Source organism: Trachemys scripta, chromosome 4, assembly GCF_013100865.1.
Source record: "Trachemys scripta elegans isolate TJP31775 chromosome 4, CAS_Tse_1.0, whole genome shotgun sequence".
Lineage (NCBI taxonomy): Eukaryota > Metazoa > Chordata > Testudines > Emydidae > Trachemys > Trachemys scripta.
The window spans coordinates 131988111-132007599 of NC_048301.1; the positions used below are offsets into that span (position 1 = coordinate 131988111).

Consider the following 19489-nt stretch of genomic DNA (forward strand, 5'->3'; position numbering starts at 1 on the left):
TCAGAGCCCCGGGGCCTCCAGGCCTGGCAATTCAGAGCCCCAGCACTCCTGGGCCCGGCGGTTCAGAGCCCTGGCGCCTCCGGGCCCGGCAGTTCAGAGCCCCGGTGCCTCTGGGCCTGGCGCTTCCAACCCCGGCACCCTGGGGCCTGGCAGTTCAGAGCCCCGGCAACCCTGGGCCTGGCAGTTCAGAGCCCCGGTGCCTCTGTGCTTGGTGGTTCAGAGCCCCGGCACCCCTGGGCTTGCCGCATCAGTTATGAATTTAAAAAAATTGCTTGAGCCCCAGCACCTCTCATTACAAGTTAAGCACTGATCTCATGGGAGTTCTCCTCGCCTCCCTGTTTAATGGCCAGTGGCCTCCGCATATGGACTAGGGATGACTTCCTGCCTGGCTGGGGGCAGCCATTAAGAGGACAGGGGAGGGGAGAGGAGTGGGAGCTTGCAGGAGGGTTTCCTTGGAGGCAGAATTGGAAAGGAGAGGGGCTGTGAATACGACTGGGGATTCAGAGCTGGGAGGAGACGGAAAGTTTCTGGTTAGAGGGAAGATGCGTGGCAAGGAGGCGATGAGGCTGGGCTCAAGCAATCTCCTCACTCCAGATCCGAGCACTGATGGAGCTGTGCATTCGGGAATCCTCCTCAGGGAATGCAAAGACCCTCGCTGGCTGCGGACTCTCCCTGGGGCAGGAGGAGAGCAGTGTCTGAAGCGGGGGCACAGCACGTTCCCCCCTCCTCCCCCGGACTGAGGCCATGAGCAGAACTCAGCGGCAGTCGAGGCAGAGGCAGATGGGGAAGAGGGATCCCATGCAGACCAGGCCGGGGAGTGGTAGCTGGAAACAGCCCTGCGGGGACTCTGGGGCACAGTGGGGGGTTGTGTAGGGCCAGACAGGTCATTGTGCAGCAGGTAGGTATGGGCCAGGTGAACCCCTCTCCCACCCACCGGGGAGGGGGCAGTACCACAGCATGGGGAGCAGGAAGCTTCTCTAGACCCAAAGTCTCTTTCTGCTTAACCCATGCCCTACCCGCCCCAGCCCCCGCCTCATGCCCCCTTGGGGATCCCTGCCTGTTTGTTCTGTTGCCTAGGTCGGCCTCAGCTGCAGCGAGTCTGTTGGGGCGGCCATGTGCTGGAACACCCTCATTCTGGGCAGGACGACAGCCCCCCATGGGCCAGCCCCAGGGCCAGCCCCGCTGCCCCCTGCGCTCTGGCAGCATGTCCTGCCCTGGCAGGCAGACCCCTGCTCCGCAGGGGCAGCAGAGGGGCGGGCAGGGCCTGGCCCCACCTGAGCCCCGTGGGCAGCTCACCAGGGAGGGGTGGGAGTGTGCCTGCCTAGCACAGGCCGGATGGAGCGGAGCTGCGGAGCGTGTGGCCGGTATGTGCGTGGGCGGCAGGCAGGGTGGGGGGAGAAGCGGGGAGAGGAAGCAGCAGAGGCAACAGAGTCTCCTTGATAAGCAGTTTCCTGAACACTTTCAAACCCTGGCGCCTGACCCACTCATGCACCACGCGCAGCCCTAGCGCTGAGGAGCCGCGGGGCCGGCCCGCTCAGGGCCCCAGGTAAGCACCCGGCGCGATCCTGAACTAGCCTGCAGCGATGGGGCAGCCAGGGCCCCGAGCTGGGGACGGGTGGGCAGCAGGTCCCGGGCACCTCTGGGCTGCAGCTGTGGGCAGAGACGATGTGCAGGGCGGGTCTGTGCCTTGATGGCTTCCTGAGGAGAGAGCAGCACAGATACCATGGGGATGGGCACAGGATTAGGACCTGGACTGCAGCGCCAGGCAGAGGCTATGGTGGGGCCTGTCCCGACATGGCGCCCAGGTTCACCGTGTGTGGCACCGGCCGGGTGCTCCTAACTAGGTGTGTCTGGAGATGGCCGAGGGCCTGCATTAGCATTAGAAGGCTGGTGCCCTTTACCCAGTGATCACACTCCAAGGCTGGACTCTTCTGGGGACACCTGCCCCGGCCTGCCAGTGGGGTTCCCCACACAGGCCTTGGCGGGAGGAGCGGGGAAGGCCAGAACTCAGCCCCTCCCTCCCTTAGCCCAAACAGGTGCACCTCAGGCCTGTCACGCAGGGACGGTGGAGTTTCCAGGGAAACTCCTCCCGTCTCCCTGGGGCCAGTCAGCCAGGCACGGACCCCCTGGCATGGAGCCGGATATAAACCTGGCAAGCTGGGTGCCACATTCCTCCACAGCATGGTGAGCCACAGGGAAGTGGTACAGTGACCCTGGCCCCCTCCACAACAGATGTGTCCCAGCCATAGCCCCATGAGCCCTGGGCACTGTTAGGATCTGGATTCGGCTTGGCCCATCGTCCCCAGCTGCCCGTGTGCAGTGCCTCATCCCCACACTTTTGGACACAGCCTGCTCAAACCCCATCCCTCTGGGCTGTCCTGCCCTCTAGGCCCCCTTGCTGTGGGGAGGTCCCAAGGCCTAGCCCCGCCAGCCTGGTCTTGACTTCATCTTTAATGCCAAGAGCGGAGTGCCCGGGGGAGAGGCTAATAGTGAGGCCTGGGCTTGGGGATCGTGGGGCAGATCTAGACTAGCTTTCTAGTTATGCTGAAACTGGGACTGGTTCCAAAGGAGGATCTGAGCCCATGACGAGGCTGTGCCCAGGCCCAGATGAGTAGGGCTTCTGGACACCCCCTGTGAGAGCCAGGAGGTGCTGCAGGACCCATGGGAATTGGATGGAGAAGGAGAAATATAGACCCCCCCACCTCCCATCCTAGCCCCTCAATCTCTGTTCCAGACTCCACCTCTCTCCCTCACAATTCCCCATTGCTGGCTCCTCGGTATTTCGGATCATGTGAGGTTGATAGGCAGGCCCCAGCCTGGGGCTGGCTAGTCCCTGAACCCAGCAGACTGTAGCAGAGCGACACGTCCTTGTCTGCACAGGAAAGCTGCACCAGGCTAGCTTAGGGCTCTCTCCAACCAGGTTAGTTTAAGGTTTAATCCCTGTGTGGACGCTCAGATTTCAGGCTAAAAGCAGCGGCTTGCAGTTTGGTTTCAACCTCTTTGCACTCGGAGGAACCTCCGTTGACCTAAGCCTAGTTAATGTGGAATAAGCCTGTCCACACAGCCTAGCGCACCGTTCTAACAAAACCGGCCTAAAACCTGATTTAAGTTCAGCTGCTGCAGCTTTCCCTTAGCCAGGGCCCGAGAGCGCGCGCCAGAGCCCGCTTGATTCTCTCCATCAAAATGGTGGAAAGAAGGAAGGTTGTCCACAGGAGAACATCACTCTGATTTCATGCAAGTTTCCCCTCTCACTCCCCTTAGAGGAAGTCTGGAGTGTCTCTTTTGGGGCCATAGAAGTTACTCTACTGACACCTTAATTATAGGTATCAGAGTGGTAGCAAAAACAATGAGGAGTCCTTGTGGCACCTTAGAGAATAAGCTTATGCCCAAATAAATTTGTTAGTCTCTAAGGTGCCACAAGGACTCCTCGTTGTTTTTGCTTAATTATAGGTGTGGCTTTAGAGACAATAGTGAAACCGGCGTCAAAGGCTGCACAGATGCTCAGATGTGGGGTTTCCAGTAGGCTGATTTCAGTCTAGCTTAGGTCAGCTGCAAGCAGGTTTAATCTAAACCCAAACAAGCTGCTTTTAAACTGAAATTGGAGCCCACGCAGGGGGTTGCATCAACTGAAGTGTCTTGGTTTAAAAGCCAATCGGTGACCTTGTCCACACACACAAACATCCTGCTGTCGCTCTCCCAGTTTAATGAAAGGGCGGGGGCAGCTGTGCTGGTACAAAGGGGTTTGTCCTGGTGTAAAGGGGTTTACACCGGGATCGCTTATTCCGTACAAGAAGGGGAATAAGGCGCCTTTATCCCAATGTAATGGTGTCTGGTGCTATCGGTGTAGCTAACAAATCCCTCCCCTAATCGACATGGCTAAAACCTGGGTGCAGAGCAGGCCTGAGTTAAAGCGGTGCAATTTCCCATGCACCAAGGCAAGGAAGCAGGGGAGGACCCATCTCCTTGGCCCTTTCCCGCCTGCTGGCCCGCTGTCTCACATCCCCACTCCCTGCCCGCTTTCCCTGCGTTCGCCCTCTGGTGCCAGCCCCCCAAGTCTCAACCCTCCCAGAAGCTGGGCAGCTGGGGTGAGCCCGTGCTCTCCAAGGCTGGACCCTCTGCTGCCGGCAGCCTTGCCAGTTGCGCCTCGCTGCCCCAGCCAATCAGCCTTGGCGGCATGCCGTCTTGCTCAACTGCATGGTTAAGCCAGCTTCCTCCAACGGTTGGTGCGGGGGCAGTGGTGTGGAGGGGGTGGGGAATCTCTCTGAGCCGGTGCCCTCTCTCCTCAGAGCTCCCGTGTCAGCAGAGGATGGATCCCCGTGGCACTGGAGAGCCTGGCCCATAGGGCTGTGCTGCCTGGGGCAGAGAAGCAGCGCCAGCCCTGCCCATTGCTCAGGTAGCAGAGTGCCAGGGAACGGTTGCTCCCGCTGCTTGCTTACAGCCGTATTCCTCCCCATTGTCTTTACCCTTCTTCCCCCTACCCTGGTCCATTCCACCCCCTGTACCCTTCTCCTTCCCCTCCCTCCTGATGGCAGAGGGCAGGGAAGCTGGCACTGCCCCTGGCTCCCGCTCGCGTTGTCCCTCCTGCAGCTCCACAGAGAGCCCGGAGCCGATGGGCCCCGATCCCCAGCTGGGGTCACTCGTTCAGCTCTGTTGGCCTGGCCGGAGCGACAGCGACTTACCCCAGTGGAGGAGCTGGCCCGGTGGGGGTGGAGAGGGAGGTCACTAGGCAAGTGACACAAAGGGGCAAACAAATCATTGCCAGAGGCTGAGCGGGGAGCGTGGGACTAGCCCAAGCCGTAAGTGACTGCAGAGGGAGGAGGGAAGGCCTGGCCGTGGGAAGGGGCAGGGGTCTGCGAAGGGATACGGCAGCCCGTGCCGTGGGGCACTTGGGGGTGAAGGCGTAGGGCAGCAAGGAGCGTCACTCTCTGGCTAGCTCTGTGGCAGGGTTTGGGGGTGGTGTAGAGGCAGGAATGACGCATGGTTCTGCCAGGAGGGGCAACCATAAGCGGCATCGGGAGCATCGGGGTGGAAAGGCTGCTGTGGCGCCTTGCAGAAGCCGGGACACCTGGGGCAGCGGCTGCAGCGGGGCCATGCCGGCACCGGCACCGTGCCCCCCAGGTCAGAGGCTGCAGCTGAGCTGTGCCGGCACCATGTCCACCCCCTCACGCTCTGGGAGTTACAGATCTGCCCTAGCAGGCAGGGATGGCTTTAGGGCGATTCAGCCGATTCCCCAGAATCGGGCCCCATGCCCCTAAGAGGCCCCCGCAACGTCCCAAAGGAGCTGCCGCCGAAGTCCCGCCACTGTCTTCGGTGGCAGCTCAATTGCTGCCGCTGAGGAAGGTCCCTCCGCCGAAGTGCCGCCAAAGGCACCGGCAGCCGATTAAGCTGCCGCTGAAGTCCCGGCACTGTCGTCGTCGTCAGCTCAATCATTGCCGCTGTCTTTGGCGGCATTTCAGCGGGGGGTCCTTCCTCCGTGGCAGCGATTGAGCTGCCGCCGAAGACAGCGGTGGGACTTCGGCGGCAGCTCCTTCGAATCGGGCCCCGCGGTGCCTAAAGCCGGCCCTGCTAGCAGGAACCAGCCAAAGGACCTAGGCCAGAGTTTTCACCTGAGTTTGGGGCCCGTTCCTGGGAGTCCAGCTCCACCTCATAGGCCTGATTGCCAGGAGTGCTGTGGGCTGAGATGCTCTGCTCTGTTGACTGGGCCGACGCTGGGCCACTTGCCCGCTGGCTATCCAGGTTGCGCTGGCCAGCCTCAGAGAGGAGCAGTGGGCCTTGCTGCGCCCCTGCTGGCAGCTGAGCGGGTGTTTTGTGTTTTCCAGACGCCTTTCTCCCGATGGCTCATTGATCCTCTCTGAGCCTTGGCCCGCTGGGACCCGTTTGCACCCTCTGTGCCTCAGTGTGAGGGCTCCGCTGCTGACACAGCATGGTCCAGGACTGCTCGGCATGCTCTGGAGTTCATAGCGCCAGTCTGCCAGGCCGGGCAGCCCGGGCAGCGATGGACAAGGTCGGCACGCCCGGTCCCTCTGCTAAGAAACATGTGCGGCTGCAGGAGAGGTGAGCAGCAGCCAGGCACCGATGGGCCTTACAGGCCACGTCCGGGGTAGAGGGCTCTGAGCAGTGCACTGAGCCGCCTTGGCAGAGCGTCAGCAGGCAGCGTCGGAGAGAGGAGACAGCAGGCTCTAGGCCGCTTGCTGCTCTGAGCTTCCAGCCAGCCCCCGAGGGAGACAGGCCCTGGATTAAGTCCCCAGTCAGGCCTAGGGACCCCCAGCGAATGCGTCCCAGCTGGGCTCAGCATGGGGAGAGAAGTTGCATCCTTGGGGATCCAACGCCCAAGCCCCAGGGCTGCGGGGAGCTGGTGCCAGCCTGCAGGAGGGGTGGGGAACTGCCGTCTGCACCCACCACAGCTCCTGCGTGGCCATGGTTTGAGAACGCTCATTGGGCCCATTTTATACCCAAAGCAACAGCAGCCTGGGTCTTATGTGCGCTGGATGCCCAGTCAGCTGCTAGGGGGCTGCAGGGCGTGGAGCAGGAGCTGCTGGGGGCCAGTCGGGCTGGGGCTGCTCCAGGCTGGGTTTGCAGGTGAATTGCCTGACCCTAATCCAGGGCCTTGGAGAGTCACATGTGGGTCCAAGATGGCGGTAAAGTGCTCTTCTTGCCCCCCCCCCCACCCCAGAGCCTGGGCAGCACCTCCCCTCACATATCCTCAGAGACCCTGCTCTGCCCCCATGGCATCCTGCCATTAGAGCCCCACAGACCCACCCGGCACAGTGTCCTCTGCAGAGCTATGCCTGCCCAGACTTGCACTCTCATCCCTATTGACTCTGCCTGGGGGCCAGGCAGGGGGGAAAGGGGGAGCGCACAGCTTCATCTCAACAAGCCGCTCTGCCTTGCAGGAGAGGCTCCAATGTGTCTCTGGTGCTGGACATGAGCTCGCTGGCGAGTGTGGAGCCGATCCGCTCAGTCTGCACCCCCCGGGACATCACGCTGCGGTTCCTCAGGACATCCAGCCACGTCCTGACTGGTGTGGAGCTGCAGCAGCGAGCCAGGAATCTGGCACAGCTTCAGGAGGAGTTCTCGGTGAGACGCTGGCTCTGCCTTTCGCCCACCCCTCCCAGTCTCATCAGGGTGCCCCCTTGCCCACAGTCAGGCCGCTCCCCTCCCACCAGCCTTCCCGAGGGCACACCCGTCAGCCTGGTGTTCAGTACCTCACAGGGGAGGGCACTAGCTCTACCCAATCCGTGGCCGGGACTGACTGGGCATCCCCCCCTCTGCAGAACAATCTAGGGGACTGAGCTGGGGGTTCTCCGGGGCACGGCCCTCGCAGAGTGGGCTATGCTGGCAGAGCTGCTATCCGACCGCACAGGGGAAGCAGGCCCGGTGCTGGTGGGGCGCAGCTCTCCTCAGCTGGGAATCTGGATCATTAGTATGTGCAGGAAGTGTTCTCTGCCCCCTGGGATGTTTGTCTCTGCTCTCATTACCTGCCCATTCCAGGCGGGTTGTGCCGGGGGTCTCCATCCCTGGGGCAGTGGGAGCAGGCATGGTGCCCAAGGCTTATGCTCAGGTGCCCCGGGCATTGGCTAGGAAGGGCCCTTCCGTAACCTGGTCAGGAACAAATGCTGCCAACAAGCCCTTCTCACAAACGTGTCAGGAGGGGCCGGAAAATGGGTCCCGCCAGAACCCAGTCGCGCTGGCAGAGTCCTGGGGGGCAGCAGGCGTCTCTCTGAGCCTGGCCCAGCCAGAGCGGTGGCGAAGGGATTTCAGCAGCCATCTCCTTCTCCTTCGCAGAAAATCCCCCCCAACTTTGTCAACCCGGAGGAGCTGGACATCCCCGGACGGGCCTCCAAGGACAGATACAAAACCATCCTCCCGAGTACGTGCCACTCCCTCCTGCTGTGTGTGTGGGGGTAAGCTAGGGCCTGGGGGCATCTGGAGAAGGTTCTGCTTGGGAGCGTGTGTCCTGGGACAGTGAGGGGTGCACCCTAACGAGCATCCCCTGGGTTTCAGCCCAGCTGCCCCGTTTCTCCTAGACGCCCGGTGAGCAATGTTCAGCCCATGGTCACTGAGCTCTGTGCATACGTGCGGGTTCCTCAATGGATTTTGCCCCTTGGCGTGAGGGCCTGGGACTGAGTGTGTTTGCAAGGGAGTGGAGGCCGGGCCGAGGTCGGTCCTGCCTTGCGGGCTCCACTGCTCCGGGGCTAATCTTGTCTCCGTCTCCTAGATCCTCACAGTCGCGTCTGCCTCAGGAAAGCCGGCAGCCAGGAGGAGCAGGACTACATCAATGCCAACTACATCCAGGTGAGTGTCTGCCCATCCTGAGACCCGCAGAGCCACAGGAGCTGGAGCTCTCCACATGCCCACAGCCCTGGGCCTGGGAACCCAGCTGATCTGATCTGCAGGGCTGGGCGAGGAGACCTGGCCGAGCATTTAAGCGGGCAGGACGTGTCAGTTTAGACCTGTGTGCCAGGGGGTGCTGGCTGCTGGCAGTGAAATCTCTGCTGGGTGCTTTGCATCCACAGTCACACAGCGGCAGACCTGGGGCTAGAGCTGCAGCCATTTCACTCCCATTCCTTCCAGTGTCGTGCCCCGGCTGGCTCACCCCAATCCCTGCTGCAAGCCTATGCACAGGGCCCTTTGCTGTAGATCACTCAGGCCAGTGCCACGCGGCCCGTGGGATCACGCATGCTCCTTGCATCGGACCCTGAGCCATCTGCACGGCCTCCAGACGGCTACAGGCAGCCAGCCAGAGTCTGCCTGCAGAGCTGCCAACTCTCGCGATGTTTGGGGCGTCGGGAAGCCCCAGCTCCCGGGAGCCTGGGATTGTGTGGCAATCTCAGTGTTCACTTAAAAACCCTTCCTAGCCTCTGTGGCTGCAGAGCAGAGCTAGAAAAGGCGACCCTAGAGGCTGCTAACCCTGGAGAGGAGCCAAAGAACCTGCCTGGCGCTTGCTGTTTTCCTTTGCAAGCCAGTCTCATGGGGTGGGGCACCTAACTCATGATTTTTAGATGACAGGGATCCCGGGGGGAGTGAACGGGGCCCCGCCCCCATCCCTTGGGGACACTATGACACTGAGCTGTCAGCTGCCCCGAGTCTACAAGGCACACGGATTTAGCCAGACACTGTTTCCCCACTCTGGCTTGCAGCAGAGGTAGCGTGATCTAGTGGTTAGAGCACTAGACTGGCCCTCAGGAGACCCTGGATTCTATTCCAGGCTGTGCTGCTGGGGCTGGTCACTTTGGGTTAGGTTCACAAAGGGATTTAGGCACCTAAGTCCAACATTCAGGTGCTGCTGCTGCCTAACCTTGTAGGCACCTGCTTCCGCCAGGTGGTGCATGCAGGCATGGCTCTGTCCTGATGCTGCCGAGCAGCTCAGAGCACTGAGACAGGACTCTCAAGCGAGGCATTCCCTTGCCTAGCTTGCCAGCGGGGCTCCTGCCCAGCCCAGCTCTCCCACATCCCAGGTGAGGGCCCCATCTACCAGGCTCTTACCTACAGTGGGGTGGAGGGAGGCTCTCTCTTTGTGGTTGGGTGGGGGTTGCAGGAAAGGGCTGGCCTGGGCACCTGGCTCGGGGCTGAGACTTCCCCTGGGCAGCAGGCACCTAGACGTTAAGGCATTGCAATGCACCTTTGTGAAGCTAACCTTCCTCTTGCTCTGTGCCTCAGTTTCCCCATTTGTAAAATGGAGATCACGCTACTGACCTCCTTTGTAAAGTGATTTGAGATTTACTGATAATAAGTGCTAGAGAAGAGCTGTGTATTATTATTAATGGGGGAATCCCAGCCCTTTTGAGGTGGTGACCCCTTGGTCTGACGTGCTCCAGGAATGAGGTGGGGAATTTCCATTGGGTGTGGGGGGGAGGACTCAGAGAAGTGGGTGTCAAGTAGGAATTCTTTTATTTCACCTGTTTGATCCAGCCCAGCTAGGCAGTGATGATGTGCTCATTGGCCTGAGTGACATGAGTTGATGGGTCTCCACCCACTTCCCAGGGATTAGGTCCCCAGAACTACCAGCTCAGCCAATGCCAAGTGGTGTCAGCAGTGGGATCCGGGAAGCAGGGAGGTGTGTTTGCTGGCTGGGAGCAATGTCTCTCTCTAGAACTCTGCTCCCAAAGGGAGGTTCAGCAGATGGAGTCTCCTACCCAACAGACACACAGCGCATTATTGTACCTTGGGGAACATAAATGGGGAAAAATGCGTCAGAACTTTACAGGAGGAAACACTAATGCAGAAACACCCTCTGTGCAGTGCGATTTTAGACTGATTTGGTGGTGGTGCCCTCTTGTGGCCAGAGGAAGTATTGCACCCTCCACTCACCCAGCATTTACAGGGTTGTGAAACATTTTCCATAGGAGCCAACATTCAAAAGCAACGAACAGCGGAACAGGGACTTGCAGGGGGGGAGTAAGGGTCAGTTTGTGATCCCCACTGAAACACACCAGGATCAGTTAACTTGGGGGGCCAAGAGAAAGCAGGGCAAGGGTTTAATTAGCACCTCAACAAGGTGCATGTTCAGTTCACAGCATTCCCAACCCTGCACAGGGAGCTTCAGGAACCCATTTCCTGGGTGAATCTGAATGGATTTGGTACCGAGTGAGAGAGGGATTGGAATAATAACACTTAGCAGGTCTTCTCTTTCCAGAGCTTCACAAATACTAAATCAGTGTCATCACCCATGTGGGCCGGATGGGTAAACTGAGGCACAGAACAGTTAGGTCACTTGCCCAAGGGTCATAGAGTACGTCAGTGCCAGAGTCGAGCTTAGCTTAGAGGACTCCTGACTCCCAGTCTTGTGGCTAGGCCACAGGCACCAAACCTGAGTCTCTTGTAAGGTTACAAGCCTCATTTATGCAGCTGTCTGAACACAGGCAGCAGACGGTTAAGGTCTCAAGGGGCGTTTGATGGGGCAGTCCAACAGTCAGGCCTGGACCCAGTGTAACACTGCATTGCCGTGTGAAAATGCATCACGTCACAGGTACACAGCGGTCATGCCATCCAAGTGTGAGATCACTGCCCTACCCATACACGGTGCGCGCACACACACACACACACACACACTGCCCTTGTGCATACCCTCCCCTTGCACACTTACACATATTTCGATATCTGGATTCTGCCCTTGTGCACACACACAAATGGACACACACACACACATTTCCATATCTGATTTCAGTGTTTCACAAAACCCACTGTACATAGTTTCAGCTTGTGCCACTATATAAAAATAGCTGTAACACAGCAGGGAACTGGCTAATTTGTGTCATATTTGAATACCTGGCAGGGCATGATCTATTGTAAAGATCTCTCCAACACATTTGATGACACATCAACCCCCACATGGAAATGAGCCTATTTCCAGATAAGGTTTCACTGTGAAAACTTTCTGCAGTGAGTAGCTGGTGGGGATAAGAACTCACCTTGGCCAGACCCCGGAGACCTTTGCTGTGTGTCTCCTGTGAGCTGCCAACCTCTGTCCCCTAAAAGACGAATTCTCTACACTTCTCTGACAGAACAGCCCCTGGCAATTTAGCATTCTGCAGTAATAACACCTAGCACTTGAATAAGGCTCTCAGCACTGCCAGCCTCATGCATTCAGAAACAATGGGGCCCAAAAAATAGTTATTGGCTTAAAAACCATGAGATTTTTTAAAAAAGTGTGGTTTGCTGTCTGGTTTGAGTGTTTAGGTTACACTTGGGTCATATTTTCTGGATTTCCCACATAATCATGAGGGCTGGAAATTTACTACTACTTTTTAAACAAATTAAAACTGAGATTTTGATGACTCCAGGAGCTGGAGAAAAGACATTGAATATTATGAGACTCGTGATAAAATTGTGAGAGTTGACAACACTGGATTTTTCTTCTTGAAAGAGCTAATCAAATGACAAATGTTAATCAATTACTGCACCACCCACCTGGGTAAAAAATATTATCTTCATGTGATAAGAACATAGGAATAGCCAGACTAGATCAGAGCCAAGGTCCAGCTAGTCCAGTAATCTGTCTCAGATAGTGGCCAGCACCAGATGCTTCAGAGGTAAAATCTGGGGCAAAATCAGTACTTTGTCCTGCTAGTGAAGGCAGGTGGCGGACTCGATGACCTTTCAGGGTCCCTTCCAGTTCTAGGAGATAGGTAGGTGTAAGAACCCTGTAGTAACAGATGTGGGATAATCTGCATCCCCTCTGCATTAGGTCTCTTCATGGTCCCTAATAGTTAGGCCATGTCTACACTATGGCTCCACCAGCACAACAACAGGGCCGCAGCTGTGCCTCTGTAGCATCGTAATGTAGCACACTTCCTACAGTCATAGAAAGGTTTTTCCATTGATGTAGGTAATCCACCTCCCCGAGCAGCAGTAGCTAGGTTGTTGGAAGAATTCATCTGTCAACACCAGCTGTGTCTACACCTGGGGTTAGGTCAGCTTAACTCTGGAGCTCAGAAATGTAATGTTTCACACCCCTGAGCACCATAGCTATGTTGAACTAACTTTTAAGTGTAGACCAGGCCTTAGAGCAGGGGTTCCCAGACTTGGTTCATGGCTTGTTCAGGATAAGCCCCTGGCGGGCCGCGAGATGCTTTTATATGTAATAATGCAGCTTCAGTCATTGTCATGCTACAGAGTGTGCTGGGCCCCTCCGTCTCTTGCCCTGGGTGCCCAAGCCTAATATCGGGCATTCTTAAAAGACACCCCAAATATGTCCCTCTCTTTGCCTTACTACTTACACTGTTGTAGGTAGCTGTGCTCATTCGAGGGCCTCCTCGTTGCTTATTCTCTCAATCCATTGGACTTTGCATGCTCCATGCAGACACCTGCATTGCAAGCTGTTTGGGTTGCATTTGATGGACTTATGATTTTGCCAGCTCTCTGCTCCAGTGCAGAGGCTGGTTAGGACGGTGCTGCTACAGAGCTTAAGTTAGCATAATTAGCAAAACTACCAATCTTCCATATCCACCACAACCCGCTGTGACTTATGGGCCGAGAGACCAGAGACTCCTGGCTGTTGTCCCTGCCAATGCAGCTCTTACCTAGCCCTCTCTCCCCCTCTGTCCCTCCTAGGGCTATGCAGGGCACGCCCGAGAGTACATCGCCACGCAGGGGCCCATGCTGAACACAGTGGTGGATTTCTGGCAGATGGTGTGGCAGGAGGGCGTGCCGCTTATCGTCATGATCACCAAGCTCAAGGAAGGCAAAGAGGTACGGTCCGGGCTGGCTTCGCCCCTGCTGGCTGTACGGTACCCAAGGGAGACGGGTGGCATTTAACCACCGCCCAGAGCTGGTGGCAGTGGGGGCTACAACTAACCCCTGACATAGGAGACCGTACACAGAATGAAGATGAATCAAAACTGCTGTGAAATTGGAGCTTTCCAAACATGGGGCTCGACTATCCTCTCACTGTACACTGGAATAACCCCTTTGGCCCCAGTGGGTCACTCCTGATTTACACCAGGGTGAGGGGGAATTGGGCCCAGTGGGTCACTCCTGATTTACACCTGGGTGAGTGAGGGGGTATTGGGCCCAGTAGGGTTACTCCTGATTTACACCAGAGTGAGGGGGGGGATTGGGCCCAGTGGGGTTACTCCTGATTTACACCGGAGTGAGGGGGGATTGGGCCCAGTGGGGTTACTCCTGACTCACACTGGGGTGAGTGAGAGGGGACTCGAACCCTGTGACCGTACAGTTTGAGCTGCACTTACCGACCCTACCCTGCACCCTGGTCACGCGGGCTCTGGGCAAAGGGCTCTTTGGGAAGCTGGCTGGCTGATGAGCTAATGGGATAAGGAGGCTCAGGGCAGCTGGCGGGAAGGGGAGCAGGCTAGCAGCAAGCTGAGCCGCTAGCACTTCCCGGGCCTGGCTCTGGGAAGAGCTCTTAGCCAGCCCCGAGGGATGGGGTGGGCGGCACAGTCACGGTCAGAGGCAGCTGGCACTATGAATGCCGACTAGGGGACAGTGGCCTGTTCGCCCCAGCTGGCCCCGGGTCCTGGCTGGTTCTGCTGATTCCAGCACCTTGGCCCTGTTCCAGCCGAACCAGCCCGGATGCCACCCCGCCGTCTCACCAGCTTCTGCCCCTACCCCACTCCAGCCGCTTCTGCTGATTTCCAGGTGTCCTCTGCCTACCCTGCTGCTTCTTTCGTTGGGCAGGAGGTGGGATGGCACAGTCGTGGCTGCCTGTGGGGAGCACAGCCAGGCAGGGGGCCCTGCACAGAGGCTGCTGCTGGGCCTGGTACCTACGAGGTCGGGGGAGCCCAAGTTGAGGGCAGGAAGGGACACGCAGGAGGCTGGAAGATGGGGGAAGGGACGGCGATATGTCCCTGTTCATCATGTATCCCCACGCTCAGCACTGCCCCCTGCTGTCCCCGTAAGCCACTGTGCCAGCCACGCTCAGACCCCGAGCGGGTGCCCTTGGATGCTCCCTCACAGTGAATCCCTGCCTTCCACTTCCAGAAATGCGTCCATTACTGGCCTGAAAAGGAAGCCACCTACGGCCCGTTCACCATCCGCCTTCAGGGGGTGAGCGAGCAGGCAGAGTACACAGTCCGGGATCTCACCCTCCAGGTGAGTTGGAGCCCCCCGAGCCCAGGACAGTAGTGGGGAGGGATAGCTCAGTGGTTTGAGCATTGGCCTGCTAAACCCAGGATTGTGAGCTCAATCCTTGAGGGGGCCATTTAGGAATCTGGGGCAAAAATCTGTCTGGGGATTAGTCCTGCTTTGGGCAGGGGGTGGGACTAGATGACCTCCTGAGGTCCCTTCCAACTGATATTCTATGATGGAGGAGTGCGGGGGTGGGATTGAGCAGCAGTGACATGGGTAAAAGAATCCATCCCAGGAAGGATGGGGAGACTTTTGATCCCTGCAGAAGGGAGGGGTCTCTCCTCCAGGAGCGGCGCGAAGGTTTTTGCCGCCCTAGGCAGCAGCGCTCCTCCTCTGAGCATTCAGGGGGCCTGGGGTCTTCGGCGGCGGGGGTCCTTCCGCTTCATGTCTTCGGGGCACTTCGGCGGCGGGTCCCGGAGCGAGTGAAGGATCCGCCGCCAAATTTCCACCGAAGATCCAGAGTGGAAGGACCCCCCACCACTGAATTTCCACTGAGGGTGGCAAAATGCCGCCCCCCAAATCCTGCCGCCCTAGGGGACTGCCTAGGGTCGTCTAGTGGAAGCGCCGGCCCTGCTCTCCTCTCCCTGTCTGGAGAAGGAGTTCACCATCAGAGCTCCTCTCTGGCCTTAATTCCCAGCCCACCAGCCCTCTCCCCACAAGTGGCCAGAGTTAAGGGGAGAGCTCTGGATCCCCAGCCCCTAACCACTCCCTGCTCTCAGTGACGCTGGTGCAATCTGGGTTTCGCCATTGAATCAAATGGAGTTGGTGTATTTACCCCGGTTTAATGGAGAGGAGAGTTTGGGCCATAACACTTTGGGGTTGAATTTCCTTTGGCAAGTGCATAGCCTGTCAGGGCAGAAGGAGGGGAGCAAGGGCTGGGGATCCCGCCGGGTGAAGCCTCAGGAAAGACTTGCCTGTCTGCATTGCTGGCGATGACCCACTGGCTCTGCATAGTCAGACCATGCTGGCCTTAGCCCCAGTGTCTGGGTCCCTGTCTTTGGGAACAGGAGCCCTCTGGGACTGGAAGGGCAGTACTCACCGTATCCATCCGCATGCCATTGAGATCAAGGACGTAGTCAAAGAGGGATCGGACATTTACGCGGATAGTGAGACTATCCAGTGTGCGAGTTAATGCAGACAAAGAGTATTGGAACTGAGAGAACGCCTGGTGCCCAGGGCTTCACCCGGTCTCTAGCTATTAGAGATCAGGAGGAGACCTTCATGGGAGCAGGTTATCGCATGTCTGCCTGCTCTGGGGTTCTTGCACCTTCCTCGGAAGCAGCTGTTGCTGGCCACTGTCGGAGCCCGGACACTAGCCTGGATGGGCCTGGGGTCTGAGCCAGCCTGGCCAGGCCATGTTCCTATGTTCTTGTTTCTCTTTCACTCCGATGGCTGGGAAGCTCGAAGGTGAATGTCGCTCAGTGAAGCACGTCTTCTTCCCCTCCTGGCCCGACCAGCAGGCCCCCGAGTCAGCCAAGCCCCTGCTGCACCTGGTGTCGGAGGTGGAGCAGATCCTGCAGGCTGCACCCAGCACGGGGCCCGTGGTCGTTCACTGCAGGTGAGAGCCTTCCCTGCACCCCAGGGTGGGAGGAGGAGTGTGGAGTCTGCTTCCGCCTGAATGAACAGTGGGGTGGGCTGGCAGAGGTTGGGAGGGGACCTTTGGCCACTCAGCCGAGCCACTTGTAGAGGAGGAGCATGTGGCAGGAACCCGCCCTCTTTCCCATTGCTCTCCTCGCTGCACCCGCGGGTGTGAACGCTGGTTGGGAGTCTCTTCTGCTCCCTTCATCCTGGGTGCAGCGGGTTGGCTTCACGGCAGGACTCTGGGAATTGAGGCTCGTGCAATGGGCTGAGTGCCATGCACACACTTCGGGGGCTGAGCTATCCTGCTGGTTTCCCCATGAATCCCTCCCTAGGCAAGTGACCTCCCCACAGAGCTTCCACGCCTGCTCACTGACTTGCCACGTTACTGACAAGCGAATCCTGGGCTGGTGGAAGGTGTCCCGCTGACCTAGTCAGCCTTTGGCCCTTCAGGCTCCATGACCAATTCATCAGCTGGCCTCTTGGGGTGGGAGGATGGCCTGGGAATTGGGAGACCCAGGTTTGAGTCTCAGCTCTGCTACAGACTCCCAGTGTGACCTTAGGTCAGTCACTTTGGCTCAGGGCCTAACTTCCATTGACATCAGTGGAAATCTGGGCCAGAGCCTCCCTGTGTCTTGGTTCTCCACTGGTACCTTGAGGGTAAAAGCACTGCCCTGCCTCCCAGGTGTCTGAGATTGTGAGAGGCTCAAATACTGCAGTGATGAGGGGGCTATAAACCTAAGCGAGACAGATAGCTGATCCTGGAGACAAGGGACCCAGTTGTGATGTGGACAAAAGCAGGGACCATAAGGAACTAGCCTCAGGCAGCTGATCAATCCACAGACATGACTGACCCAGGTCAGGAGGGAGCTGGAGACAAAAGGCTTTGTGCGCTGTCCATGGAGCTTTCCAGTGTCCTGTATCATCCACCCAGCTTCAGTTTGATCTGCCTTCTGTGTCCCATTCAGTGCAGGGATTGGTCGGACGGGCTGCTTTATTGCTACCAGGATTGGATGCCAACAGCTGAAGGCCAAAGGAGAGGTGGATATCCTGGGGATAGTGTGCCAGCTCCGCATAGACAGGTACATGCAGAGTGACAGCAAGGGGCCCGGGCCACCTGGGGCGTATGGAAAACCTGACTCCAACTGTGAGCGCAGAGCACCTGAAAATCTCATCCAAACTGCCCACCCTGCATTAAGCAGGATGTTCCACTAATGGATCTGACCTGCCTCAAGCCATAGAATCATCCTCAAGGCACAGGGAATTGTCTCCAAAGCACAGCCCCCAACACGTCAGCAGATCCTTGTCATTTCACCCCGCCCACCCTGGTGTTCTACATGTGGGATGGCCTCTGTGAGACAGAGCTCAGAGCAGCCCTTGCCACAAGCCCGACAATAAGCTATTTGGCTCCCACAGTCAGGGCCAATGGATCTTAGGGACTTCAAGATGTGAGGTTGTCCTCAAGTGACTGCTTTAGAACTCTACAAAGAGATGCTCACTTATTTACACAAAACCGCAGAGGATCCCCTTTCAGGAGGGTCTAGTGCAATCCTTTTCACCATCCTTCCAGGGCTTGTCCATTGGGAGGGCCCCACATGCCTTGCCGGCTTTCCCGAGATACATTGCATCCAGGGATAGCAGAGACTCAGTCTGCTCTAGCTCCCCACCACCTGAATGAATTTCGCTTGAATTCTGACCCCACATGCTGGAAGGTCCGATCCTATCCTTATGGTCCAGTTCTAGGTATCAAGGCTTCAAGGCTGTGAGTTTATTTTTCATATGTGGCCGCCAAACAGAGCATTCAAATCCCATGTCTGAACACTGCTATCCACACTTAGATGCTGAAGCAGCATTTATTTGTTCCAGTAAGAATCTGGAGTAGACCAGATGCTGATCCCAGTTACAACAGGGGGATCCTGACTTCAGTGGAGTTACTCCACATTTGCACCAATTGAAAATCAGCAGACTCTGTCCTTTAATCCGGGCTGGGAACCACCTGCTAAGGCTTCCAAATCCCCAATACTGCTTAGAGAATTCCAGGTCAGCGAGGTTGCATTTCACTGTAGTTATTTGGGAATAGCAGGCAGGGCTGGAATGCCAATGCAGCTGAGAGTTCTCCAAGGAATTAATCGATCAGGTGGCTGCAGTTTAATTAAACCTTACCACAGACCATCTTTTCTTCTTCCAGAGGTGGAATGATTCAGACCAGTGAACAGTACCAATTCCTCCATCACACGCTGGCTGTGTATGCTTCGCAGCTCCCAGAGATGACAGGCCCATAATAATCCCAGCCGTCTGCTGGGCTCTGACTTTCCCCGGGGCACTCTGAAGTCTCCAGCACCTGAGCCGACAGTAGAGCTACCAGGAAAGGGCTCCAGCTAGCCCTGGCTCCTTTCTGCTCACATCATGCCACCCTGGCAGCATGAGAGGAACTGTGGCACCCTTGAATGGCCGTGGCAAACCCGCCCTGAATCACGCTAATTACCTCCTGGCATCTTGTAATTGGGGTAATTAACTAGAGCTGCTTAGAAGTGTCCCAACACACAGCGATGCATTGCTAGCACAGGTTGGTTTGTGGGCAGATTTGAACAAAAAGAGGGATTCCGGTGGGGTTTTGTTGGTGCCATTTGCTATGAGCATGATGCCATTTTCACTGACGGAAACGGGCTTTTGCTTTCTAAACCTGTGGCATTCTAGCCCCGACTCGACCAGCAAACTGTGCTAAGGAACTGGATATATGCTAGGAGCTGGAGCATGGTTTGCATTTGAACCCTCCAACCAGTTACATCAAGTGCGGACTGGAGCTGGTTACATTACATTGCAAATAAATAGCACCATTGATTCTGTTTGTCAATCCTTTGTGAGTAAACGTTGATTCACAGGAGTGACTTCGCTCTTTGGAACGGCTTGCAGAGTTGATGTGAACAAATTTGAGTGCCAGGGTCGTTGCTAATGGCTCACTTCGACTATTTACTGTTCAGTGTGTGTGGCTGGTCACGTAGGTGACCTGCTGACAGAGGGGGTGGGAGTGAGCATTACTGGGCTCACCTGGCCTCCGCTTCATGCGTTCGAACCTGGGGAATTTGCAGCAAGGTACTAGGGAGTGCCACGTAGTGGGGGAGCCAGAAAGGAAGGGATTCACCAGTATAATGCTTGGGCACTCAAGTGATCTCTCACCACCTCCCTTGCTAATTCCCATAGGCAAGGGACTGTGCAGGTTCCTCCCAGAGATTCCCACTCCCATGGGGTGCCTCAGGGCTTTTGCAGAGGGGGAAAGGGGGTAGTTCTGTGGCTTCCGCATCCCCAAAGTGCCGCGCCTCTGGCG

The 19489-nt window shown here is 57.3% G+C and overlaps 1 protein-coding gene across 2 annotated transcripts; it reads left to right on the forward strand.

The window, feature by feature from the left end:
* The first annotated feature begins 1403 nt into the window (after positions 1-1403).
* PTPN7 (protein tyrosine phosphatase non-receptor type 7) lies at positions 1404-19020 on the forward strand. 2 transcript variants are annotated; one of them, XM_034767601.1, is made up of 11 exons: positions 1404-1546; positions 4287-4393; positions 5820-6054; positions 6894-7077; positions 7786-7870; positions 8219-8295; positions 13054-13191; positions 14440-14550; positions 15987-16144; positions 17133-17246; positions 18353-19020. In XM_034767601.1, exons 3-11 carry the CDS (start codon positions 5924-5926, stop codon positions 18444-18446), a joined length of 1092 nt encoding a protein of 363 aa, XP_034623492.1. In that variant the 5' UTR covers positions 1404-1546; positions 4287-4393; positions 5820-5923; the 3' UTR covers positions 18447-19020. The 2 variants fall into 2 exon arrangements, with proteins under 2 accessions (XP_034623492.1, XP_034623493.1); XM_034767602.1 differs by lacking the exon at positions 4287-4393 and having other exon boundaries at positions 1407-1546.
* The last annotated feature ends 469 nt before the right edge of the window (positions 19021-19489 follow it).